Source organism: Fusarium coffeatum, assembly GCF_003316985.1.
Source record: "Fusarium coffeatum strain FIESC_28 chromosome Unknown BRIP53273_contig_194, whole genome shotgun sequence".
Lineage (NCBI taxonomy): Eukaryota > Fungi > Ascomycota > Sordariomycetes > Hypocreales > Nectriaceae > Fusarium > Fusarium coffeatum.
The window spans coordinates 50853-76291 of NW_022157987.1; the positions used below are offsets into that span (position 1 = coordinate 50853).

The window sequence follows — 25439 nt, forward strand, 5'->3', positions numbered from 1 at the left end:
AGCGTAGTGGCTGCAGCGCCCCCTAGCTCCGGCGACAGGGGGGTCTCGGGGGCCATGGGGCGCTGTCTTGGACTCAAAATTAGTGGGCTTAGCAACCACTTTACGCGGTGTTCGCGCCGACGGTAGCCCCTCGTCGCGCCCCATTTTCCATCAACGGGAGGGATCGTCTCTGATTCCGACAGGAGGAGATTTTAATTCAGGCAACTATGGAGCATCGTCGCCATCATTGACCAATATTCCTAGACATTTTTCTGTTCATGGCTTGCGGTACTGTGCATCGTAATGCGCTACAGGATCCATGCTGTGCCTGGACTGGGATAGAATCCCCCTGTATCTGCCTGGTGGTTCCCCCAGGATCTATTAGGTCGGGATGGGATGGGTGTATGTGTACTCAAAAAGGTGTGTGTGGCATCACTTTTAGGTTAGATCTTAGCAAACAGCCCAGCTGCAGCAGACTCGTAATGTACAGTACGCTGGTACATATAATACAGATCCCCTCTCCTCCTCTTTTCCCTCTTTCTTAGTGCTTCTTCCCTTTTCTCTTCCTGCCTCATCTCACCTCTGGTCTCATCAATCCTCTTCCTCAACCATCCATAACTGTTGATCCAAACGCTTCACATGCACATATAAATCGATTACGTTGGCTCAGCTGACCCTGATCCTCCCCCTCTTTAACGACGGGTTTCCTCCCGATACGCCTTCTCCCGGCCCGTTCCCCTTCCGCCTCGTCCATCTTGTTGGCCTGAGAGAACCGTCAACTCCTGCAAGATTCCTATACAGGACTCAGCTTTAGCCGTTTTCATCCACTCAATTTATCATCGGGTGTGATCAAGCCTCGCCGAATCATTCCTTTGAGTTCACGGAGTCAGTATTTGCCGTGACGGTGACTCAGAGTCAAATCAACGACAACCTCAACCACGGGCCGCCAATCTCTTCCGTTTCCATATCTTCACGCTTCCTAAGGCAACCATAAGCTATAGTTGCCTAGCCTCACATACTCTAATCTATATATCCATCTAACTTTCTTTCTATTCTGCCTGCATTTGCAGCCTCGTTCTCGCCGCAGCTCATTATCATTATCATTATCTACTTTTATTCTTCTCTCATTTCTTTTCTTATACACGACAACTACTGTTCATAATGACTCTTAACAGCGAGAACGCTATGGCTCGGTTCCTTCTGGCCATCCTAAAACAGAAGAACCTCAAAGACGTGAGTTGACTCAACCATGAAAGCCATGGCGAGACTTTGCCTAACACTCTTGCCAGATCGACTGGAATCTAGTCGCCTCAGACCCTGTCCTCCTCCAGCCCATTACGAATGGCCATGCTGCAAGGATGCGCTTCGCTCGGTTCAAGGCCACTGTCACTGGCCATGAACCACAGAAGAGAACTCGTCCTGCAGACAAGTGCCGGGTAACAAAGTCGAAAAAGACTCAACAGCCCAAGAGAGAAAGTGTGGGCAAGTCAGACTCGGCAGCGAGCCTGCAGTCCTATGCCCAAGTTCGTCAAAGTCCTATCATCAAGCAGGAACAAAACCAACATGGCTATCTGGCGCAGTTCTCTCCCGCCTCGACTTGTTCTCCTTACCTGACCGACAACCGAGACGACTTCAACAACCATCGCTTCCTCACTCCTTGCAGTGATGACATGGCTCAAGGGCTTATCAACCCAGCCTCACTCGAGGACGTGAGGTTGCGTAATGGGTTTGGTCCCTCGATGGACTCTGCTCCTGACTTCATGGCTCAGCCTATGCCTGATCCCATCATCGTGGAACAGTCGCCCTTCCATACGTTTGACGCCGCTTACGATTTGACATCCTACAAATCTGCCATCGGCGACGCCCAGAGCCCCAACGCTCTCGACATTAGTGGTGCTCCATCTCTTCCTGATTGCAACACTGAATGGATGAGCCACTTCAACGACACACCTTTTTAATACCCACACAGAAAAAGAAGAACGAAATGATACGGATAGAGGATTGTTGATGTACAAAACTGGTGCTTTGGTAGACTGCGTTTGCTTTGATGACTTAATGACAATGACTTTTTTATTTCATATGGCTACTTTCCTTATCTCCTTTGTCAACATATCTCTCAGCTCTGGCTTCTACTATTGTCTACCCACTGGTGACAACCATCGTGGTTGAATATGGGCGGACGATGAATTTCTCGATATAAAAAAGGACATTGGGTACGGGAGTTCGTCTTGTTGAAACTCCTACGTCGCTCTGAGAGCTGTACACTAGCGTTTCTACTTGCAATCTAATATGAGAAATATCTTCAAACCATGCCTACGTTCCTGTTGAAAGTGTATTCAAGTCCTGGTTTAACATATATGCCAGGGAGATGACTTTGTTATAATGGCTTATACATGTCTGTGTCTATGGAAATAGAAAGGTAATATTAATTCTGGCAGTTAGCAGTGCTATTGCACTTTAGAACTGCAGCTAAAGTGGGAAAGAACATTATCAACAGAGCCAAATATTGCAAACGGGCTCAGGTTATTTGCAGGGATGCCTAAAAGCTCACTCGCCCAGTGAATAACCTGCCCCCTTCAACCTCCCCCTCTGACGAAACACTGACTCTACAGTTTTCTTAGCTCTGGTAGTTCTTCTGCTATTGTGGTTTTCTTCTGGTCTAAGATCTAACACTAAATCTTCTACACTGCCTACTGCATCCATCCATCCCCTTCACCCAAACACAGCACTTCTCTTCTTCAAATAACCACATACCAGACAATCCCCAACTTGCAAGACAAACGTAACTAATTGATACTTCCCTTTATTATTCTTCTTCGTCAAGCTCACACTTTACAGAACATCGCTACTATGGCCGACAAGCGAGAACCGACCGCCGCTGAGGCTATGCTCTTCTTCAGCATCGTCAAGCACACTCGCAACAAGGCCGACGTTGACTGGAACGCTGTCGCCACTGAGGCTGGATTCAAGAATGCCGATGTCGCCAAGGTGAGTCTCATCCTTTCCGTCCCCTGCGCTACCGTGTCATCGCATCTCATCATCCACCCCCATCGTATCATCCCAGTCTTTGTGCTAACTCAAACATTTTTAGGTCCGCTTCGGCCAGGTCAAGCGAAAGCTGGGAATCACTACTGAGACCACGGCTCCCGCTCGTACCCCTGCCACGCCCAAGAAGCCCTCTCGCGTCTCAAAGACCACCACCCCTCGCAGTGTCAAGGCCAAGGGAAAGAACAACAAGGTCAAGAAGGAAGAAGAATCTTTCGATATCTTCGACGATGAGGATGAGGAGATGGCCAAGCCCACTATCAAGGATGAAGGCCATGACTCGGAGAAGACTCCCGAGAAAGAGGACAATGAGGGCGACAGTGATGATGCCGCCTTTGACTACCCCTTCTTCAAGCAGTAATCTGGCGACTCAATTCGATGGAGTACAGCTATGAAGCTGGAGACTACGATCTATAATGGTTGTGGAAAGTCTTGAGGAAAGTCTGGAATGATTGATGATATTGAATGGCATATCATCTGAGGATGTGACGGCTAGGTAGCGACATGATACCATGCAGAATACAGTCACGATACTGAATTAACAAGTCCATCACGTTTATAAGATCCCAGTAAGCCATTAAAACTCTGTAACTACTTCATTCCATGAAGAATGAAGAGAATGAGTTGTGAGTGAGGAGTGTCACTTGTCATAATACTGGGACCGAGTGATTGCTGGAAGCGACTGGGAGCAAACTGGAAGCCCATCACACTCATCATGCAACTGGATATTATTTCACACAATAGAGGCAAAGCAATGACCTAGGTTTATATGTGTTTGGGCCGGTTAATTTTGTTTTGTGTTCCTCTGCTTTGCTGTCACTGCCTGTGCAGCTGCTCGCAAGTGACTGACACTGCAAATTATTATTGCTGTGACTGCGCATAACAATGGTTACTCTGGCAGCCTGCTCGCTAATTTTCCATTCAAGCTAGCTGGTAATTCATCCTCCGGCTCTGGCACTTCTCCTGCCTGGAGCCAGCCATAAAACCCCTCTGCCCATCCTCCTCCCTCTCAATATTTCCATCCTCCCAACCACACTGCCACACTTCTCTGCCTCCACACAACCGCCGGTTCTGAATAACGAAAGAAACCATACTCTTTATCCCATTACCATCCTTCAAATATTCAAAAACACCAGTATGTGTCCTATCTGAAAGAGTGACACTCATTATCGAACACTGACACAAAAGCAGTCTACCATCATCATGCCTCCCAAGAAGAGCTCTGGCGAGGATGGTTCTCCCACTGGCCTCACCGATGGTGAGCTTCGATTCATCAAGGCCATCTTCGACAACATGACCCAGAAGCCTGACGCCGACTGGGATGCTGTTGCCCAGACCCTCAGTCTCAAGGACGCCAAATGCGCCAAGGAACGCTTCCGCCAGATGTCCGTCCGCCACGGCTGGCGTGGCGATGCCGCTGCTGCTTCCAGCCCTCGCAAGGCTGCTTCTACCGCCGCTGGAGACAAGGTCACCAAGAAGCCTCGCACTCCTCGCAAGCCCGCCGCCAAGAAGTCTGCCAAGAAGGCTGAAGTTGAGGATGATGAAGATGACGAGGATGTCAAGGATGAGGTCAAGACCGAGGGCAAGAAGGTTAAGAATGAGGATGAAGACTTGGACATGGAGTAAGCTATGTGCACATGGAGAAATTAAGGACATGGTACTGCTGGTTATGTATTGTGCCATAAGTTGCACTGCACCATGATATCACGAACAGAGCTGGGACCCAAGGGATCTGGCTAGGATATCCCAGAGCTATCACGATGATGAACTCGAGACTTTGAACGAGAACCTGAATCTCCAAATGTGACTATAATCATATCCAGTGATAATTGCAAGTGGTGGCTCGCATGCAGTAGTCTTGTTTCCGCATCCACCTCAAGTCAGAATTAGCCACACTCCATGCTTCACTAGGTGAGATTCAGGAATATTATGTCAAATGACTACGAGCAAGTACTGTTGAGATATTCATAATTAAACTACAAGACATAGTCACTTCAAACCGAGTCAATATTGCTCAGTTTCAACATGTCAAAATCAAAGGCCTTGCCCCTGAATCGTCGCCTTCGGTGCCACCAGGGAGTCAGCTGAAGACAACAACGAAGAGAAAGAAGCAGAGGATAAGAATGGGGTTTAATTTTAGCCCTAGAAGCCCGAAGAAGACGTTAGTTACGAAACAGACAATCATTCCGTGTCAAGACCTGACGATGCGCCGTAGATGAAGGGCCACAGAGATGAAATACTTTGGCCATCTTATGCTTCTAGACTAACATTTAGATAAATTTATGTTGACGTCCTTAGCCTTAGGAGACAGGTTTTCTAAACGCTCACGGTATCCAAGCTGACAGCTGTCTCCAGTTGGCAGCAGGCTAGGCAGATCAGATTCGTTTGCTGTAACTGTCTAGCACATTCCATGCTACGTTGTATGGCTGCTCCCTCTTCGTCCCGTCTTTTGAAGTCACTGGCAGTGAAGTGCTGCCTCCCCGCTTTCACTAGTACAGTTTGTTTACTCGTCCTCTGTTTCCTCCCGTCGCCCAGTCTCTGTTTGTTTACTCATCCTCTGTTTACCCAAAAACATCTGGACTTCTCGTCTCTTTTTTCAACCTTCCATCGCACTCATCATCTGTCTGTCTACATTTTTCCACTCAACAAAAAAACTCGATCTATCATCCGTCATCATGTCTAAGCAAGAACCCCTCGACCAGATCAAGTTCCTTGTGTCATGCATCGGACATTCTAGCAACGGAAGAGTAAGTCGCGAATATCCGTATCCTCGCCTGCCTGTTCTGACTGTTACAGCCCGACTTCCAGGCCGTCGCGGATGAGCTGGACATCGTCAGTAAGGCCGCTGCGTAAGAGCTTTGTGCCCTTCCCTAAGTTTAGGAAATGTTGACCCGTGACCCTAGCCAGAAGCGATACGAACGTATGCTCAAGGCCCACGGCATCTCTCGTCCTGGTGCCCTCGCCGTCAACAACGGCGATGCTAGTGCCGAGACTCCTCCTGCCACCCCTACCAAGCGCAAGGCCAAGGGCGAGGCCGCCGGCAGCGCCAAAAAGCGAACTCCTCGTGCCAAGGCCAAGGCCAAGAAGGAGTCTTCTGATGACGAAGAGCCTAAGCCTAAGGCCTCTGCCACTAAGCGCAAGGTCAAGAAGGAAGAGGAACACGAGGAAGAGAAGAAAGAAACTTCTGTCGAGGCCCCTGACTCTGTCTCTGGTATGTATTGTCAATATAGCATCTGTCTACCATGCACTGACTTTCAAACAATAGACGCTCCCGCCTCTGATGAGTCTTAAATCATCCAACTGGGACATGAATGAGTTTTGGAATGGATGGAATACTGCGGTACCGATCTCATGACAAGACAGATATCTGATTAAGATGTGACAGCGTATGCAAAGCTGGGTAGCAGTACAACAGATTGAGGATAGTCTGAAGACATCCCTAGGTAGTCACAACACGATGGACTATTAATGTGAAAGCATATGCTTGATGATAAATTCTGCCCTTCACCTATGTATACATGTTGTGATAATCTCTTGAGAACTCCAGATGACTTTTAACCCTGAATCCTTGATGATAAAACAAAAAAAGCCTAAGAGACGACCTAAGGCGTCTAAATTATTTCGTCTCTTATGCTCTCCGTGGTCACTTTCCGACACCGGGACGCTGCATTTACGCACAAAACCCCTTTTCGTTGGACGCAGAACTATAGATGTCAGAACTACTGAGATCAAATCAAACGAGCTAGAGAGCAGACTTTTGTCAGCTGCCTTGCACTGCCAGTGCCAGTGCCAGTGCCAGCGCCGTCACGACCAGCGCAGCTCCACAGTGCATATGCAACGTATTGTATTGTTGCACTTAAACATGAATAGAACAATACAGATTTCGTTAATTGATCCAAATGAGGGGGTTTAATGGTTTGCAAGCTATGTTTGAATCTGCTTCCACTAAGCTCTCCTCCCATTGAGCTTTGAGATTTTCTTTTCTCCCTCTTCCACACTCATAGTTGGCTCTCTATCAACATCATCGAGCTTCATCGCCATCGTCTCTTCTTTTACAAGTGCTGAACTTCGTTGCTAAAGTCTTCCTCTCTCGCTGATCGAAAGCTTCTTTGAACATCTTCGACTTGAACTTGCTTCTCGTGAGTGTTCATTGCATCCCCCGCAGCCTCCCTGACCTCGAGCTAATACTCTCAAGACACTCTCACATATCACTGCAACCGTGCTGAAGAGAGCAATCTTTCTTCTATATTCTTGAGCTTCATTTCTGCTCAACAATCTTTCAAGATGTGGACTTCTTCTCCTCCTCGTACTCCTTTGGAGGTCACCTTTGAGGACAACAACTCCGAGCCTGGCACTATCACGCCCGAATACGATGCCATGTCTCCTGTCGTCGCCCATCTTGAGAAGCTTGCTGTCACTCATAAGGATGAACAAATTGAGGACTCTGCCACCACTGAGTATGAGCCTTCCCTCGAGACCAACACCTTTGGTGGGAACAGCTCTCCTCCTGAGTCACCCATCGAAGCTTTCCTCCTCCGTCCTGAGACTCCTCAACAACCATACAGCCGTTGGAACACTGGCACTAATACCACTGTTCACAATGGACAAGTCTTCACAGACCCGGAGATCCATGCTATGTCTCTAGCACTTGCCGAAGCCCGCCACAACGGTGAATTTCCTGGCACCTCGGAGACCGCTCTCGATGCCCATGCTGTTGCTGAGGACTTTAGCTCTCTCGTATATCTACGACGTATTCGCGGTGACATTCTGAAGCCTGCTCCACCATCTTGGGTTCACCTTCGTGAGCAGATTGCACTTGGTATTCAACAGCGCTCTGCATCTCGTCGTCGGTGTGAAAGCCAGAATGAAGCCGCTCGTCGTGTCAACCACTACCTTCAAGCTGTTGAGGATGAGCAGCGCTACTATCATGCTACCAACGCAGTGGTCCGACGTCCCACTCAGCAAGGCTTCAGCAATTTCGATGATGATATGTGCTCTATGGTCGAGCACACTATTGAGCAGAGCATTGCCGATGCTACTGGGCCTCTGCGCATGAACCTCAAACAACAAGGTGAAATATTCCAGCATCAAAACGGTATTCTCCAACAGCATGATCATTTCATCAAGTGTCAGGATCATGTTCTCCAGCAACAGAACGGACTCACTCTGCAACAAGAGCGCGCTGTTCAGAAACACAAGGACCTCGTTACGCGGCAAACGGGAACTCTTCAGCACTATAGTGATCTTCTCCAGCAACATCACAACCTTGCTCAGCGACAAGACTGCGCCATTCAGCAACAGAACAGTCTAGCTCAACAGCATGCTGGCTTCCTCCAGCAGCAGAACGACCTCACCCAACAGCAAGCCGGAGTTGTTCAGACGCAGAGCAACCTTGTTGAGCGACAAGACCATGCTCTTCAACAGCAGAATAGTCTAGCTCAACAGCACGCTGGCTTCCTCCAACAGCAAGACTATGCTCTCCAGCGCCAGTACGATCTTCTACAAAACCAGTCATACTCTCTTCGCACGGAGAGCCGTTTCTTCAAGAAGCAGAACGATGCTCTCGAGAAACAGAACCAAGCCGTCCGAGAACAGCTTGACGTCCAGTCTGCTCACCTCGCTCGTATGCAAGGCCTTCTGGAGCCTCATGCCTACAATAATCATGCAACAGCCCAGAACCTCGCCAGCGCTAACCAGCTTGTCAACAACCTCTCAAACGAGCTCCCTCAAGTCATCAAGAAGGCTGTCGAGGTTACTATTGAGGAGACTGCCCGACTCCACGCTCGTCAGGCTCTCGAGTCTGCTGTTGAGATTTGGCAGCAAGGAGTTCGCAGAAACATGTCTGTGACCCAAAGCGAGTCTACAAGCGATGTGTCTATGGACACTCTGGACAAGCACGAACTTGACACCGAGGCCTCTACCACTGCGGCTAAGAAGCCCGGGAAGAAGCAGAAGAAGACAACTACTCATTCTGAAGTCATTGAGCGAAGTGAACGATCTTCTCTTTACCGCATGGTGAGCAAGTTCAAGCGCCGCCGTATTGCGCGGAATTAGATGGGGGACGGGATTGAATATTGGGGATTATCATGCAGATCGAGTGCAGACGGAGTGCAGACTTGATCAACGTGATGTACATAGCGAGAAGATCATGGCTCTCGAGTTTTCTGTACTTCTACATAGTTGGAATTGATTTGTGCTATTACTTGGACTAACTTACATTTGACGGCCGGTAACTATATCTTGCGTGACACTCGTCGATATAGCAACCGGATTCATCTCCTGCTTATGGAACCATCTTTACCTTGTCAGCCACGATGTTTCTCAGGTTTTAGACCATGAGGTTCTCATGTCCTTGACGTCTTGTCATGACATCTGAGCATATGAAAGATTTTTCAGTAGCAAACATGATCAAGAACAATCATAGCTATATGATGCTTTGAGTATGGCATTCGTGCTGTAAAACACCAAAGATGTGGCATCTTGAGGCCAAGATACATGTCCACCTGGATAGTCTGTCTACTGGCCAGACAACTTACACCGTTGAGCCCCATGGAAAATCGGCGAACCCCAGACGATTCATTTGTCATGCAACATCGGGCAGTGGAGACTCTTTCGCCGTGGAGAGAATTGGTCTGGACATTGAAAGCCGCGCGTGACCCGTCAAAACCCAGTCAGAGGCGACCTTTGCACTGTTGCCCTCGGCTATGGCTCCGGTATTATCAGTTCCAGGCCTTGGACTGCCCCATTTACTGGTCTTCCAGGGCGTTTAGCAGCGAGCTTCACGGATGTCGTTGGAAAGGTGTAGAAATCGATGGCGGGCGGGGCTAGTACTTCTTAGGCTTAGCGTCGCTTCTGGGTTTTACCGAATCCGACGCTCCGAGCGACGGGACGATTCCATTTTTTTGGGAGCTGCTCAGTCGTTCGCCATCATATGAACTCAACCTTTCGTCTCCCTCACCTCTCCCAACCTCTTTCTCCTCGTCCGTCCTCTCCCACAAGGTCGAATTCCTCACGAGCGTTTCTCTTTTCTCCTTTTCTTGTAGTTCTACCATATACCCCATAATTCCACAATCATGCAGCGCGCATTGAGCACCCGGGCCCGAGCCTCTGTCCTGTCCTCGGCCGCCACCAAGTACCGAGCTGGCAGCCTCAGCCAGCAGGTCCGATTTGCTCACAAGGTATGATGATACTCGGACGTCATGGGCATCGAATTGTTTACTAACAGACAATCTAGGAGCTCAAGTTCGGTGTTGAGGGTCGTGCCTCTCTCCTCGCTGGTGTCGACACCCTCGCTAAGGCGGTCGCTACCACACTCGGTCCCAAGGGCCGAAATGTCCTCATTGAGTCCAGCTTCGGCTCTCCCAAGATCACCAAGGGTTCGTACAAGCTACATAAACCGTAAGCAAACTTCAAACTAACTCATTGTAGATGGTGTTACCGTTGCCCGCGCTGTGAGCCTTAAGGACAAGTTCGAGAACCTCGGTGCCAAGCTCCTCCAGGATGTTGCCTCCAAGACCAACGAGGTCGCCGGTGACGGTACCACCACCGCTACCGTTCTCGCCCGTGCCATCTTCTCCGAGACCGTCAAGAACGTTGCCGCTGGCTGCAACCCCATGGACCTCCGCCGCGGTATCCAGGCTGCTGTTGAGGCCGTCGTCGAGTTCCTCCAGAAGAACAAGCGAGACATCACCACCAGCGCTGAGATTGCTCAGGTCGCTACCATCTCTGCCAACGGCGATGTCCACATTGGTCAGATGATTGCCAACGCAATGGAGAAGGTTGGCAAGGAGGGTGTCATCACCTGCAAGGAGGGCAAGACCGTTACCGATGAGCTCGAGGTCACCGAGGGTATGCGATTCGACCGTGGATTCGTCTCCCCCTACTTCATCACCGACACCAAGTCCCAGAAGGTTGAGTTTGAGAACCCCCTCATTCTCCTCTCCGAGAAGAAGATCTCTGCTGTCCAGGACATCATCCCCGCTCTTGAGGTCTCCACCCAGCAGCGCCGACCTCTCGTCATCATTGCTGAGGACATTGAGGGTGAGGCTCTCGCTGTCTGCATTCTCAACAAGCTCCGTGGCCAGCTCCAGGTCGCTGCTGTCAAGGCCCCTGGCTTCGGTGACAACCGCAAGTCTATCCTCGGCGATCTTGCCATCCTCACCGACGGTACCGTCTTCACCGATGAGCTTGACATCAAGCTTGACAAGGCCACCCCCGATATGCTCGGATCCACCGGTTCCATCACCATCACCAAGGAGGATACCATTGTCCTGAACGGTAACGGTAGCAAGGACGCCATTGCTCAGCGATGTGAGCAGATCCGTGGTGTCATCGCTGACCCCACCACCTCTGAGTACGAGAAGGAGAAGCTCCAGGAGCGTCTTGCTAAGCTCTCTGGCGGTGTTGCTGTCATCAAGGTTGGTGGCTCTTCCGAGGTTGAGGTCGGTGAGAAGAAGGATCGATTCGTTGACGCCTTGAACGCCACTCGTGCCGCCGTTGAGGAGGGTATCCTGCCCGGTGGTGGTACCGCCCTTATCAAGGCCTCCGCTCAAGCCCTTAACGAGGTCCCCACTGCCAACTTCGACCAGCAGCTCGGTGTCAGCATCGTTAAGAACGCCATCACTCGCCCTGCCCGAACCATCATCGAGAATGCCGGTCTTGAGAGCTCCGTCGTTGTCGGTAAGCTCACCGATGAGCACGCCGCTGACTTCAACAAGGGCTTCGACAGCTCCAAGGGCGAGTACGTTGACATGATCAACGCTGGTATCCTCGATCCCTTCAAGGTCGTCCGAACTGGTCTCATTGATGCCAGTGGTGTTGCCTCTCTTTTGGGTACCACTGAGGTCGCCATCGTCGACGCCCCTGAGGAGAAGGGCCCTGCCGGTCCTCCTATGGGCGGCATGGGAGGTATGGGCGGAATGGGTGGTATGGGAGGTATGATGTAAGAAACGGAATGATATGACTTTACGTTGTGTTGTATAACAAAAAAGCAAAAGTTGGACGGATGAACGGCGCACAATGGTTTGCGTGTTATGACGGGACGGGTGTAGTGGTCTTGCAAACTCATCTCCTCTCTATCGGTTGTCGGACCACGACATTTGTCTTCATACCCCTTACGGAATTTCTGGCTACCATTTGAGGGCCATGTATAATAGCATTGATTGTAGCACTAGCATGAAAAGATATGAGATACAAAAGAGAGGAAAATGTAAAACATTAAATCTACTTGCCCTGTTCAAAGTGAAGGTTCCTGTCTGCTCTACCCACTTTCTATCATCCGGAAGTGACTATCTATATGAGATTGGGCTTTCATCTCTAGTCTGTTCAAGAAGTAAATGTTTACTTTCGGTAGCTGATGTGGGTTGAAAACAGGTTCCGAGTCGCCGAAATACAGAGCAGGGGTTCGTTGCATGAACAGGATGACGAATTACGAGCAAGGGTTCAGTTTGTTTTAGTCGACAGTTTAGATAGAGAATTCTACATCAAACGTGAAGGAATAGACAGTGATCATTTGAATCGAGATGATATCTATTAAAGCTGCAGTATGTGATTATTTCTTAAAAGAAGGCCAGCTATGCATAAAGCAATGCCTTATTGATGCACACAGTTGGTCAGTCACGTGGAGGATTAATCTCACGGCAACCCCCACCAAGACAAGAGGTGAGGAGGAGGAGGAGGAGCAGGAAGAGAAGGAGAGGAGACGACCAGAGCCAGCCTCGACTCGACTCAAGTTTCTCCCGCAACGGCCCCGCCTTTCTATGGGACAGGACAATTCTCTCGCTCTACCGCCTAAACTAAGATACTACCCACTTCTCACTCTCTCGTCTCTTACTTACTCTCGAGCGCCCATTTCCAACGACTTTGTCCTTTCGCATCGTGAGACTGTCGATTTCTTTCCTCCTCCTTAACTCTACTTTCGGTACGTCAATACCCTCTTATTGTATCCATCACTATACATAATACCCAATATTCCTTCTTTTTCCTATTCCCTGTTGCGTTTGATAGCTAATTCTAAGCTCCCACCAGCCCGACCACCCCTCATCCTAAAGATCCCGTCTCCTGACGTAGACCGCAATCATGGTAAGCTTCTCTCCAAAGCCACCAAAAGACCCTGAATCTAACAATTACTTACAGTCTCAATCCGGGTTCGTACTCTCGCTCCTCTCCTTAATTATTTATCCGCGCGCGCCCGCAGAGATTCGTTTTCCCCGCGGCTTGACCTCGCTTCGCTTCTCATCTCCCCTCCCCCTCGATCATGATTATGACGCCCGCCGCGGGGCAGCACGCAGCAGCCTGACAGCCAATTCTGAGACAACCGCGCTAACCTCATAATTTGCTTTTTTGGAACAGAGCCACCGTTTCCCAGGACTGCATAACTGCTTTCAACGACTTGAAGCTTAACAAGAAGTACAAGTACATCGTCTACAAGCTCTCCGACGACTACAAGGAGATCGTTGTCGAGCACGCCTCCGACAACAGCGACTGGGAGGACTTCCGTGAGAAGCTCGTCAACGCTACCTCCAAGAGCCGAACTGTACGCATGCCAATTTAACGAATGAAGAGAAAGAAAAAGCCGAATTACCAATTCTGACACTTTTGCTGTAGGGTGCCGTTGGCAAGGGTCCCCGTTACGCCGTTTACGACTTCGAGTACAGCCTGGCCTCTGGCGATGGTATCCGGTATGCAGTCTGCACGAGGCCCGATTCTATAGCCCAACAAACTAACAATTGGGCAGAAACAAGATCACCTTCATTGCCTGGTCTCCCGATGATGCCGGTATCCAGGTACGTGGATCCATCTCATTTGGCCAACTCACAAGGACAAGACAACTGACTCCCCACTACAGCCCAAGATGATCTACGCTTCCTCCAAGGAGGCTCTCAAGCGATCGCTCACCGGCATTGCCACCGAGCTCCAGGCCAACGACACTGATGACATCGAATACGACTCCATCCTCAAGACCGTCAGCAAGGGTCTTGCTGGTTAAGCGCGCTGTCACGAAACCACCCAATCGCCGTCCCGCGCTCCCTTATAGAAGCGGGCGGTTATGAAATTTGAACATACCTATGGTCGTTTCAAGAGTTGAGACACCAAAATAAGCAAGCAAAGCAAATGAGTAGGAGTGCATAGTGAGTGGATGGAAACAGGCGCGGGGAGAACATGGGTTTTCGTTTCCTCCGACGTAAACCAACAAGTTTGCTTCTGGAGGCGTAACGTAAATTCGCATAATTGCCAGCCCTGACCATGTATCGTACGTACCCCCGGGAAATAAAACCGCATGCTGGTATATGGCAATCATTGGCATTTTATTATCTATTTAATCGTGCGTCCCTGTCATGCTGTGTCTGCTTCTAAATCTATGGGTTTGCCCGGTTCGATTGCCAACTTGACTTGAAGAGGCTTGAAAGATTCTCCGCCTCAGCTTCATCCTTTAAACGCTGCATCAAGAAGCCCTTGAGGTCGCTCCAGAATTCTTCCGTCTCCAACGCATGTGCGCCTGTAGGTTGGGCCTCAGGGGCGGCCTCAGGCTCCTTAGGTGGAATAGCAGCAGCTCCACCAATAACCATGACCGTAAACTCAATAGACGTATCTGTCTCTCCCAAAATTTCCTTGAGAATCTTGCTGTCGGGAATAGGCTTCTTGTTGTGTAGAAGCTTCGTCTTAGCGGCAGGTATCCTGGTCTGCTTCTGGATGTTGTTCTTGATATCCAGGATCGAGGTATCGAGGGGTTGAGAAGTAAGCTTGATGCTCAGAGGAGGGTTGCGAAGGGATTTGAGTGTGACAGTGATGCTTCGTTCAGAACCGGGGGCGACACCATTAGGCTTGCTCATGGCCTTGGACATGCGGGGGATAATGTACTGGAAGCAACATTAGAGGATGACTTTTGGAATTAGAGGGAAAGATCATACAGGTGGCCGAGGCGGGAAGGTCTTGGGGTCTTCGAAATGATCGGCTGAGAGGCGAACGGGCCGCGACTCAAGCGACGCGAGGAACGTCTGGGCGAAGGCGGTTTCAGACATGGTGATAGCTTCGTAGATGAAGTTGGCTATAAGCTCGATGAAGGCGGGGTTGAGCTTGTATAAGGAAAATGCGATCTAGGTGTATAGGAAACAACACCCAGGGCAATGCGAGTTCAGATACTCTCTGAAATATCTGATAGGGTAGTAAAAGCTGAAACTCGCAATGATAGGAGTGTAATCAGTAGTGAACAACTTCAAAGTATCGTCATTGAACACCACCTCTACGAGACGGCAAGCTCCACGCCGCAGCAACTGACCACCCAGTGGCTGACTAAGGTAGCTGATCTCGCATTGGCCGATACGAGGTTCTGCCGCTTATCGGACCCTTGCTATCAGCGCGCGCAGAAAAAAAGTTTCGGCGGGGCGCGATCTATTGTAACTTTTCCTAGGCCAAAGAACAAGACCAGATCTGTTTTGCATCTTGGTCGAATCAATTCTTCAACAACAATTTCAATTCGACACAATAATTCAAAATGGGTGTCGGTCGTCGCATGAAGAAGCAGGGTCCTCCCCAACCCCTATCTGAGGAACATTTCGCAAAGCTCAAGCGCAAGGCCGGTCTGCCTGCTGATCCTGTCGCTGAGGCCCCCGAGAAGAAGAAGCGCAAAACCGTCACAAGGGAGAAGGTCGTCGAGCCTAAGAAGAACGGTGTTGTCAAGAAGGATGTTAAGAATACAAAGGTTACCAAGCCTGTAAAGGCTGCCGAGGCGCCTGCTCCTGCGCCAAAGGCAAATGGCAGAGCGAAGAAGGGCAAGAAGGCCCCTGCGCCGGTACTAGAAGACCTTTCCGACGATGAGGAGATGGATGATGAGTTCGACCTCGATGATTTGGAGGATGGTTCATCAGACCTCGGCGGCGCTGGACTCAAGGACGATTTCCTCGACTCTGACAACGACGACTCTGTATTCGACTCTGACGAAGAGGGTGGAGGCAAGAACACAAGGGCTATGTTCTCTGAAGATGAGGACGAGTCAGATGCCGAGGAGAAGCTCACAGCCGCCAACATTGAGGGTCTTACAAGGAAATTGGATGCTCAAAGGGCAGAGGAAGCTGCCGAGGCGGAGGCTGAGATGGCCGAGGCGGCTCTCCAGACCAACATCGACGGTGACAAGCCTCATATCCTCTCCGACGAGGACACCGACGACGAGCTCGCTACCAAGACAAACGCTCTCCTAGCACCCGACCTACAGCTTCTGCGAACAAGAATCACTGAGAACATCCGCGTTCTCGACGACTTTGCCAAGCTTTCCGAGGAAGGTCGCTCGAGAGCCGAATACACGGCTCAATTGGTCAAAGACATTACTGCATACTATGGATACAGCGAATACCTCGCTGAGAAGCTTTTCAACCTCTTCACGCCTCGCGAGGCCTTCGCTTTCTTCGAGGCTAACGAGACACCGCGTCCCGTCGTTATTCGCACAAACACCCTGCGCACCCACCGTCGTGACCTTGCACAGGCTCTTATCAACCGTGGAGTCACCCTCGAGCCTATTGGAAAGTGGTCCAAGGTCGGTCTTCAAGTTTTCGAGAGCAGTGTTCCTCTTGGTGCCACTCCTGAGTACCTTGCTGGTCACTACATTCTCCAGGCTGCCTCATCTTTCCTGCCCTGTATGGCTCTCGACCCTCAGGAGAACGAGCGCGTACTCGATATGGCCTCTGCCCCCGGTGGAAAGACTACTTACATGGCTGCCATGATGAAGAACACCGGTATTGTTGTTGCCAACGATCCTAACAAGGCTCGTGCCAAGGGTCTTATTGGTAACATCCACCGTCTGGGTTGCCGTAACGTCATCGTCTCCAACTACGATGCCCGAGAGTTCCCCAAGCCTATGGGTGGTTTTGACCGTGTCCTTCTCGATGCTCCCTGCTCCGGAACCGGTGTCATTGGCAAGGATCCCAGCGTCAAGACCAACAAGACCGAGCTCGACTTTATGCAACTCCCTCACCTCCAAAAGCAGCTTCTTCTCGCTGCTATCGACTCGGTCAACCACGCTTCCAAGACAGGCGGTTACATCGTTTACTCCACTTGTTCCGTCACTGTTGAGGAGAACGAGCAGGTCGTCAACTATGCTCTCTCCCGCCGTCCCAACGTTCGTCTTGTTGAAACCGGCATCACATTCGGCAAGGAGGGTTTCACCAGCTACATGGGCAAGAAGTTCGATGCCTCTCTGAACCGCACACGACGATTCTACCCTCATTCTCTTAACGTCGACGGTTTCTACGTTGCAAAGTTCCAGAAGATCGGTCCCACACCCGCCAGCGCCTCTAATGCCCGCGATCGCACTACTGGCCCAGCTGACGAGGTCGAGGTTATCGACAAGACACCCATCACTACCGATGATGAGGATGAGGCCGGAAAGACAAAGAAGAACGACGACTTTGGTGATTGGGACGAAGAGGAGGATCAAGAATACATGGAGAAGGGACGAAGGAACGCCATGCGCCGAAGAGGTTTGGATCCTAATAGCAACAGCAAAAAGGCCAAGGCCAAGAAGGAGAAGAAGGAGAGCAAAAAGTAGATATCAGTTTTTCTACTGTTGTCAGGAGTTTGTTGTTCTAAAAATGGTTATGGGTTTGATGACTTTTTGTGTTGGTCATGTAGACGTTCTTCCATCTTATACGTTAGATAATAAACAAGAGGTGTTTTTTAAGTTACAATATCGGCAGCTATAATAACATTGCTGCAACTTTATGTGATATTGTTTGAGAAACAACCATAGAGTTACGGTGACAATGAGCATTGATAGCTAGTTCTGAAGAAAGGCGTATTCATGGATATGTACTGCGATGTTTGATATCTGAGCAATAACTTATAGCATCACGTCAGGCGGTATGGTATCACAAGACACACAACGTTCAAGGAAATTTCGTTTGCTATGCTATAAGAGCTGACTAAGTTAAGTTACAAAAGAAATCTAAAAGAGAATGTCGGTTAAAGTAGGTCGTTAAGTTCATCTCGTCATTAAATAGCCCAGTTCCCCTTCCGCAAGGCGGGGTGCTGCTGCTTTCCATCAGTTTTTTTCTATCATTCATCAATACCCAGGCCAGTCCAATCCATCGTTGCCATATAATACATGGTCATCATCATAATCCCTTTGGTGCTGGCGGAAAAAAAATACAATAACCCGTCAAAAATCCATTACCTTGTCATAACGCATAAAAACAACCCAAACCACCCGGGGGTATCCAGTCATAATACTTCGTGACAACCGATTACTCGTCCCTAGCATGATGCAATGTAGGTATTCTGCCGAGTTGGGTATCCACAAGTACTCGGTATGGTGAGTGTTCATTACAAATTGTTGCTTAAACAATGATGCCGAAGAATGGTAAGAGCCCTGAGGCTCGAAATTCTCACATTGCCAAATCGTCGAATTGTGAGACAAGCTCGCGGATCGTCCATCGCCAAGCTTCGCGATCTCTGGATCCTCGGCCGATCCATTTCTCGCATTTTCTTCTCCATCGGTCTTCTTCTTCCCGTTGTCGTCTGATGAACTCGGGGCCCACGTCGAACTCTTCGCCGACAAGCCATTCATCCTTAATGTCGCTAACACGACCTTGAGCGCCCTCATCGTCAGCGGTATTGTCTTCCAAATCAGGAATGTCCTTGAAGACATCCTCGTCGTCAAGCGCGTCGAATCCATCCATGGTATCACTAGTCTCGGAGGATGGTTTAGCTGGGTTATCGAGTTTGAGCCAGCACATGTTTTGAGGGTCAAAGACCATGCCGCCGACAACTTGGACGCCCTTGGTAGCGCTAATGTTTGTGATCAATGCCGGACGAGGTGTTGCGTTTTCCTTTTCGCGCGTAGTGGTCGACGCAACCACTTGAGTGGGTGTTTGTACAGGGGGGTCAAAAACATTGAGCGCGTTCTCATTGCCCTCCCACCGGTATGTGTCTGCGTTGTAAAACATTCCGTTGACCACTATGTCCTTGTTAGCGAGAGTACTGGCTTTATTCTTGATAGCCTTACTCTTTGACTCTTTGCCACTGTTCAGGTTCGAAATTAGATGCGGCTTTGTCTGTTGAGGTCGTTTGTGTTTCCTCGATCGGATATTCGAGTGGTGGGGAATGGTAGGGGTCAAATTGCTCCTCGACGAAAGCTGAGTGGTCCGCTGAGAGTTCAAGGGTGTCAACGGACCGTTACTAGGGACTCGTTGTGCCAGTGAAGTCTCCCGTGCAATTCTACTTGCAGCGGTATCACGAGCAAAGTGAGGAGTAAAAGAAGGTCGGGGAGTTGGGGGAATTGATGGAGAATTCGCCGAGTTTCTGTCTGGAAGAACATTTTGGTAGAGTTTGTTGCGCATGGCAACCTTGGGTCCTGAGCTGGTAGGCTGTTTCAGGTACCTTGTTTCAGTTTCTTTCGATGTAGGTAAATCATCGAAGCCATCCAACTCGTGACCATCGCCAAAGTTCTTCTTGTGCTTTGGCTTACTCAAACGCTCCCAAGTATCAGCAGTCGCGCGATGGCGATGGTTGGGGCTGGGCGACCGCATTGTGGATCGCGAAAGCGTGCGAGAACTGGGACGCAAATCAATGGATCCAATGGAAGTGTCGGAGTCATGACGACGGAATCCACGAGTATGCTTGGTAGCAACGTGCTGCGACTGTGATTGAGAGGCACCGGCTGGCAGAAATGGAAGGTGGGACTTGCGAACAGTTGCAGGGCTGTCGGTTGAATTTTGGCGCTGACGTTCAGTGGGCGTCTTTGGCCGTATTCCAGACAACGGTCGATTGTTTTCGGATCTTGATGGTGGCCTATCATGACGATACGCCGACTGTCTGCCCGGAGTATTCGATGCTCTGATGGCTGGCAGCGAGCGTTTCTGCTTAAGAAGCTGAGCGCTGGTCGTAGTTGGTTCAGTGCGAAGCGAGGTTGTCGAGGTTCGCGTGCCGATTTCCCTTCTGCGTGGGGGTGGTGGAGGGAGCCCGCGAGATGGTGAAGTTGTTGTGGGAGTTGGCATACTAGCGATGGATGACTGAGCTGAGTGGCCCATTCTAGAGTGTGAGCGACGGCTACGCTGGGGAATAGGGCCGCCACTCTCTGAGACTGGTTCCAGGGATGTTGAGTGGGTTCGCTCATGGTGGTTCAGACGAGGGATCCGGGTCGAAGTAGTGACTGGTTTGTTCGTAAATGTAAGAGACAGTGCCGCTTTAGGGCGAGCCGGGCTAGCCGGACGTGCCTCCTTGACCTTGACATTCTTATGGAGGGTGAGCTTGCTCGAGTCAAAAACATCTCCTTCACCAATATCGAGTCCGTCAAGAAAGTCGGGCTTGTCAGCTTCAGCTGGTACCTTCTTTGCAGGCACAATGGGTTCCTCGGAGATTCGATTGGGAGACTTGCTCTTTCGACGCTGCTGGAGTCTCTCTGTCCAGTTCACAGGACCGGCGGGCAGAATCAGTCCATCAAACGTCTCGTCCTCGCTCTCAGCAGTGATAGAGCTCGAAACACTAGGGCTAAGGGCAGAAGCAGCGGAGCTCCTAGCAGAGCGCACGTCTCGCCGAGTTCCACCCCATCTAGTCCCCAAGCTTCCCTCTCCCCAATCCAGATCATCGGATTGATTGGCGGGCGTCTTGGGGATCTCCTTTCTCGTAGTAAGCTTCAGTTTCCCATCTGATGGAAGTTCCAGATCCGCCTCAAAATCATCTTCGGTGTTGTTGGCATTAGCGGGCTTAGAATCTCTCTGAGGAGTGGGGGGTGTGATAAAAGAAACAGGTTTGGGAAGTGGAAGTGGACGGGTCTTGGAGGCTCTGATAGTGTCGCCTCCAAAGAAATCGTCATCTTCGTCATCGTCTTTGAATCTATCCAAGTTGATAGCGGCTGAAAGATTACTCGTCGCAGATTGAATAGACTGCATGCTCTGGAAAGACTGAATAGATTGAGTAGATTCTCGTCGGTTGTCCTTGTCAAAGGGAGAAGTAGGGGGTGAATTGCCCCAGTTGATAGGACTGGTGTGAGTAGAAGTCGATCCAAAACTGACATGTCGTGAAGTCTCGGGGGATTTAGGTTGTTCTGGTCTCTTCATCTTGAGGCCTTGGGACGAGTCGGGCATCTCTAGGTCATTCTCCCAGTCATCTTGAATGATCTTTCTGATCTTTCTTCCACCAAGACGCTTAATCGTACCCCCCATTAGGGCAGAAGATGGGACATTAGTTGGTAAGGGGATGCCAGCATTTTGTGCGGCAGCGATAGCATCCAGGGTTGATTTCTCGTCGTCGCCTGGAATGTGAACATGCTTCTCCTCTTCTCCCTCAACCTCAGATCGGAAGGAGAAGTGCGAAGAACCAGAATCCCGGCGTCTTGAAGATGATGGCCGGGATGGAATGTTAGTGGCCGTGGATGGACTGCGAAAGGACAGGTCGTCGCCCTCGACGACAAAATCATCGTCATCCCAGTTTTCAATGTCGGCCTCCACAGGTTGTCTGGGTTTAAGTCGTAAAGGTTCCATGATAGCGGTTGTGTTGTTAGAAGTGATTCGCAATTAAAGGTTGGGGCCAAAATTCGGCAAAAATAAAGCGTTTGGCCTGACTGTTAGAAACGCGATGTCAATTGCGTACAGTCATTCTTGTCAACGGCAATTGTTCCCCGCATACAAAAGCATATCCCCAAGCGTTGAACGGCGTGGATGACACGGTCTTAAAAAATAATAGTAACGTCAAAGAAGTTCAAAAATCAACAAAAGTCGTAATGATAGATATCGTGGATCCTGCAGGGGCTCTGACAGCTGGTTGGTGGCTTTGTGCGTATCGTTGATGTGCTGGCGGACAAGCGAAGCTGCAGAGAGGTCTGTGGTGGTAGTCGGAGGAACAAAGAAAAGACGTCGTAACGTCGGGGCGCCGTATGGAGACGGATTGAAAGTAACGTGGGCCGATAGACAAAAAGGAAAAAGCAAGATCGACAGAGAGAAATCGCAAGAGGAGGGTATTCGGTTTTTGATACTAGAGTTGTAGGAAAGGATTTTTCGATGATCGCGAGGGTGACGTGCGAAACAGGATGCGAAGGTCAGGAATGCGGTCGCTGGTGGACAAGATGGATTGATTTGTTTGGTTTTCTTTGGTGGGCTGTCCAGCAGCTGCAAGTAACGTATCCAGGGAAAAGAAAATGGCTGGGGGGTAACTGTAAGCGTGGCTGGAGGTGGTCCCCGCTAACTACTAAGGGACGTGCCCACTGGGACCATCTGTTGCTGGGCACTGCGATCGCTATGGGCAGATCCCCACAGGGCAAGTGGTCACTCTTGGTCACTGCGCTATTTAAACACTACAAAAGAAGGCTTGCTGAGACTACACCTGAAATGAGTTCCTACCAGGGGCTTTTGTTGGAACATTCGAGTGTTGGTTTGTGAGAATTGAGTTTCTCTAGGTACCTACCTACTGTACTGTAAAGTGTCCCGTCTACACGTGACTAGCCTGTTGTTGCACAACCTAAACAACGGTAGCTGCAAAAACAATGAGCAACTGAACCGTTTGCAGCTGGGGAGCAGTCCGATTGGTCCAAAACCTTCACGCGTCATGGTCGCGACGTGTAAGCAGGTTGGTACAGATAGAAAGTCAGTATCTAACTATACCTTATCAGTAAAAGGAGCTTCTCTTCATCCAACGTCACTTAAGTTTGTGGCTGGTTGCTGTGAGGATTCAGCTTCCACCTATGTTTCCAAGCTTTCTGCCTCCATATCTTGTGCCTGGCGTGCCTGGACGATCTTTGATGATCTCACGAAAGCTAAAAACCTGCCGGGCCAGGTACTATACACTGCTACCCTGACGATGATGATGTTATTGTTGTTGCTGGTTTGTGTTGATCTCTTCTACATTTCCTTCCAAGGTTGGGGCTGTATCACGTAGATGAACTCCCCTCCAACATGTCTCAGGGGGAAAAATATCTGTCCCTGCACGATGACTTTATTTCATGTACAGACCTGACAGGTTCATAACTCCACCAGCCAGGTTCAGGCACGATCTCACTCACAGCAAGATGGGTCTTCACATGCAGGCCACCTCACTAGTGAATGACTCCATTTCTACTGGGCGGGATATAAACTCCTTTGGGAACCGCCATCGTAGCTTTAAAGCGCTGAGCTGGAATGGCATTGTAGCAAGCATTGAGGGACAATTTCTTGTCAAACAACTGTAGCTAACCAGAACTTGCTCATGTCTCTAGCAGAGTTTTTCAATGGTATGCTGTCAATAAAATCAAAATTGAGAATCCTTGACATTCATTCATTGAGTGATGGCGTGGAAATAATACGGTACAATCTGACCGAACTCAAGTGCTAAGGTTGAGGTCCCTGACGGGCTCCTTTTAGCGGCAGGTGCCTGGAGCGGGTGGCCATGTGGCCTGGAGATGAGGTGCCCTTGCCCTGGCTCGAGGCCGGTTGCAGCCTGCAGCCTCCCGCTTCTTCATGCAGTCTCTTATGGCTGCCTACAGTCAGATCGAATTACTCCCGTCTTATTAAATAACGTCAAACAAAGACAAACACCAACAAAGGAATTCCCTCTTCCCTAGTCTTCTTCAAGTCCTTCAGCTTGTCCCTCCCTTCTCGTGGTCAGAGTCTCTACGCACGAGCTTCTCGCCAAACCCTGGACTGCCGCTCAGCTCCTGCGGATCATTCAACTTAATAAATGGTCCAAGCACCATCAACAACTGATCCTAAACGAGTCACGACGTAGCCAGAACCCAAACCTACTGAACTGAAGCTACTGCCAACGATCAACTTTCGTTACACTGACGCCAAAACGCCCACGCCCCTGTCGAGACTCTTTCGTTACTCTATTTACTTTACTCGGCTGCTTGGATCCAGGCACACTTGTTTAGCTCATACAGTTTCGAGCTTCACTTCATCAAAGCCTTCATTCCTCTAGCAAGCCAAATCTCGAGCGTTGATCTCTTCGGCCCGTTTGCCGTGTCTCACTTCCCATCTCGCTATTCCCACAAGGGAGTTGTATCTGTTCCAAATCACTCCCACAGCATCGGTATCTGCCACCATTCCACTGGTCTTGATCTAGATCCTTGGTGTTGGCGGATATCTACGAACAAACTCTCCCTGGACTCTTTGAGCCCCGGCTGTGTCTACTATTCCCAATGGCTCCGATGCATGTTCTCAGGTTCCCTCGTAACGATGACACGACTGCCTTTGTGCTTTTGCAGGTAACTCCAAAGGGCTCAAAGCCGCTGGACCTCAAATTGGTAGGGACTGAAGGGGAAGAACCATACGTTGCTTCATGTAAGTCATTTCATTCCCGACGCTATATCGCAATTTGTACCCCTAGTCCATAATTTCCAGCGTTGACGCAAATGGTTATTATTTCGATCCCTGAATCTGACTTGAAAGTTAGTGAAACATGATAGGGTCATGTCCTTACGTGTCGACAATTGTCCCGCATCAGAGAGCGAATGGCAACAGATTCTCGAGAACCTGTTTCACCAGGAACCCCTTCCGGATATCCAGGCTACAGCCACAGTGCAAAGTGAAAAGTCTATATCAATAACCCTTCGAAAAGAAATACGGGGTATTACTGTAAGACTGATGCCATTCTGAGATAGGGGTTTGTGACTAACTGCCGTAGCAACGACTTGGTGCAATTACTTTAAACCATGATTCAGATGAGGCCATCGAACTATTCGAGTGGTGCGGTGCGGCCGTTGAATCATCTGCTGCCAGTAAACAAGCTGCGGCCAACCTATCAGTCAAGTCGTCTGAAGCAGAGTCCGCTGCAACCCAGCTTCAGTCTCAGTTAGAGGAACTCATCAGGGCGAAGGATGAGGATGAGACCGCATTGCTGAGAAAGTTCAGGGACCTCTTGAACGAAAAGAAGTTGAAGATCCGGGAGCAACAGCAATCCTTAGCGGCGTTAGCAGCGAATCCCAGTTTGGCGGGTCAATCGCAATTTTCTCAGGCTGTGGAGGTTGAAATCGAACAACCGAAGCCAAAGAAGCCAGCCCGCCAAGCTGGCAAGTCCAGGACTGCGAAGAGAAAGGCGCCTGCGACAAAGCGAGTAGAAGAGTCTGATGACGATGCTGGCGCTGACGTTATGGATGTCGATATCAAACAAGAGGCCGAGGATACAGATCCTGGGAACACGACCGAAGTGACTGCATCGGTCGATAGCGATAACGGCGAAAGTGATGCTGATGCTGGTGTTGGTGTTCACTTGAGTCCCTCTCAACAAGTCTATGCCCCTGCATCAACAGCCGCTACTCAAGAAAAGGCTCCTGCGAAAACTGCCGAAGCGCCTCCACCGCCTCGAGCTCTTCCATTCGCAACAAAAAAGACTGCAAAAACTACTCCTGTCCCTGCCGCTGCTGGCAGCGAGACTGAGTCGGACGATGAGCTTTGAAGGACGATTTATGACATTGCATAGCATAGCATAGCGTTGAACATTGTGTTGATTTGATTGGG

The 25439-nt window shown here is 49.8% G+C and overlaps 11 protein-coding genes across 11 annotated transcripts; 9 read left to right on the forward strand and 2 right to left on the reverse strand.

Moving 5' to 3' along the window:
* Positions 1–1140: 1140 nt before the first annotated feature.
* Positions 1141–1937, forward strand: FIESC28_08305 (uncharacterized protein; the record flags this gene model as incomplete). The annotated part of the gene is made up of 2 exons (XM_031162443.1): positions 1141–1212; positions 1269–1937. The coding sequence occupies 2 exons, from the start codon at positions 1141–1143 to the stop codon at positions 1935–1937; spliced, it is 741 nt and encodes a 246-aa protein (XP_031013456.1).
* An 892-nt stretch (positions 1938–2829) lies between these two features.
* Positions 2830–3385, forward strand: FIESC28_08306 (uncharacterized protein; the record flags this gene model as incomplete). The annotated part of the gene is made up of 2 exons (XM_031162444.1): positions 2830–2967; positions 3071–3385. The coding sequence occupies 2 exons, from the start codon at positions 2830–2832 to the stop codon at positions 3383–3385; spliced, it is 453 nt and encodes a 150-aa protein (XP_031013457.1).
* Positions 3386–4227: 842 nt separating this feature from the next.
* On the forward strand, positions 4228–4650 carry FIESC28_08307 (uncharacterized protein; the record flags this gene model as incomplete). Its single annotated transcript, XM_031162445.1, has 1 exon — positions 4228–4650. The coding sequence occupies one exon, from the start codon at positions 4228–4230 to the stop codon at positions 4648–4650; it is 423 nt and encodes a 140-aa protein (XP_031013458.1).
* A 1049-nt stretch (positions 4651–5699) lies between these two features.
* On the forward strand, positions 5700–6315 carry FIESC28_08308 (uncharacterized protein; the record flags this gene model as incomplete). Its single annotated transcript, XM_031162446.1, has 4 exons — positions 5700–5771; positions 5821–5873; positions 5928–6235; positions 6290–6315. 4 exons carry the CDS (start codon positions 5700–5702, stop codon positions 6313–6315), a joined length of 459 nt encoding a protein of 152 aa, XP_031013459.1.
* A 993-nt stretch (positions 6316–7308) lies between these two features.
* Positions 7309–9078, forward strand: FIESC28_08309 (uncharacterized protein; the record flags this gene model as incomplete). Its single annotated transcript, XM_031162447.1, has 1 exon — positions 7309–9078. The coding sequence occupies one exon, from the start codon at positions 7309–7311 to the stop codon at positions 9076–9078; it is 1770 nt and encodes a 589-aa protein (XP_031013460.1).
* A 1019-nt stretch (positions 9079–10097) lies between these two features.
* FIESC28_08310 (uncharacterized protein) lies at positions 10098–12932 on the forward strand (the record flags this gene model as incomplete). Its single annotated transcript, XM_031162448.1, has 4 exons — positions 10098–10202; positions 10259–10400; positions 10453–11965; positions 12632–12932. 4 exons carry the CDS (start codon positions 10098–10100, stop codon positions 12930–12932), a joined length of 2061 nt encoding a protein of 686 aa, XP_031013461.1.
* Positions 12933–13101: 169 nt separating this feature from the next.
* FIESC28_08311 (uncharacterized protein) lies at positions 13102–14011 on the forward strand (the record flags this gene model as incomplete). Its single annotated transcript, XM_031162449.1, has 6 exons — positions 13102–13104; positions 13159–13169; positions 13375–13558; positions 13630–13703; positions 13760–13808; positions 13871–14011. The coding sequence occupies 6 exons, from the start codon at positions 13102–13104 to the stop codon at positions 14009–14011; spliced, it is 462 nt and encodes a 153-aa protein (XP_031013462.1).
* A 370-nt stretch (positions 14012–14381) lies between these two features.
* On the reverse strand, positions 14382–15044 carry FIESC28_08312 (uncharacterized protein; the record flags this gene model as incomplete). The annotated part of the gene is made up of 2 exons (XM_031162450.1): positions 14382–14882; positions 14934–15044. 2 exons carry the CDS (start codon positions 15042–15044, stop codon positions 14382–14384), a joined length of 612 nt encoding a protein of 203 aa, XP_031013463.1.
* Positions 15045–15517: 473 nt separating this feature from the next.
* FIESC28_08313 (uncharacterized protein) lies at positions 15518–17563 on the forward strand (the record flags this gene model as incomplete). Its single annotated transcript, XM_031162451.1, has 1 exon — positions 15518–17563. One exon carries the CDS (start codon positions 15518–15520, stop codon positions 17561–17563), a length of 2046 nt encoding a protein of 681 aa, XP_031013464.1.
* Positions 17564–18398: 835 nt separating this feature from the next.
* On the reverse strand, positions 18399–21494 carry FIESC28_08314 (uncharacterized protein; the record flags this gene model as incomplete). Its single annotated transcript, XM_031162452.1, has 1 exon — positions 18399–21494. One exon carries the CDS (start codon positions 21492–21494, stop codon positions 18399–18401), a length of 3096 nt encoding a protein of 1031 aa, XP_031013465.1.
* Positions 21495–24121: 2627 nt separating this feature from the next.
* FIESC28_08315 (uncharacterized protein) lies at positions 24122–25377 on the forward strand (the record flags this gene model as incomplete). Its single annotated transcript, XM_031162453.1, has 3 exons — positions 24122–24263; positions 24376–24557; positions 24607–25377. 3 exons carry the CDS (start codon positions 24122–24124, stop codon positions 25375–25377), a joined length of 1095 nt encoding a protein of 364 aa, XP_031013466.1.
* Positions 25378–25439: the final 62 nt, after the last annotated feature.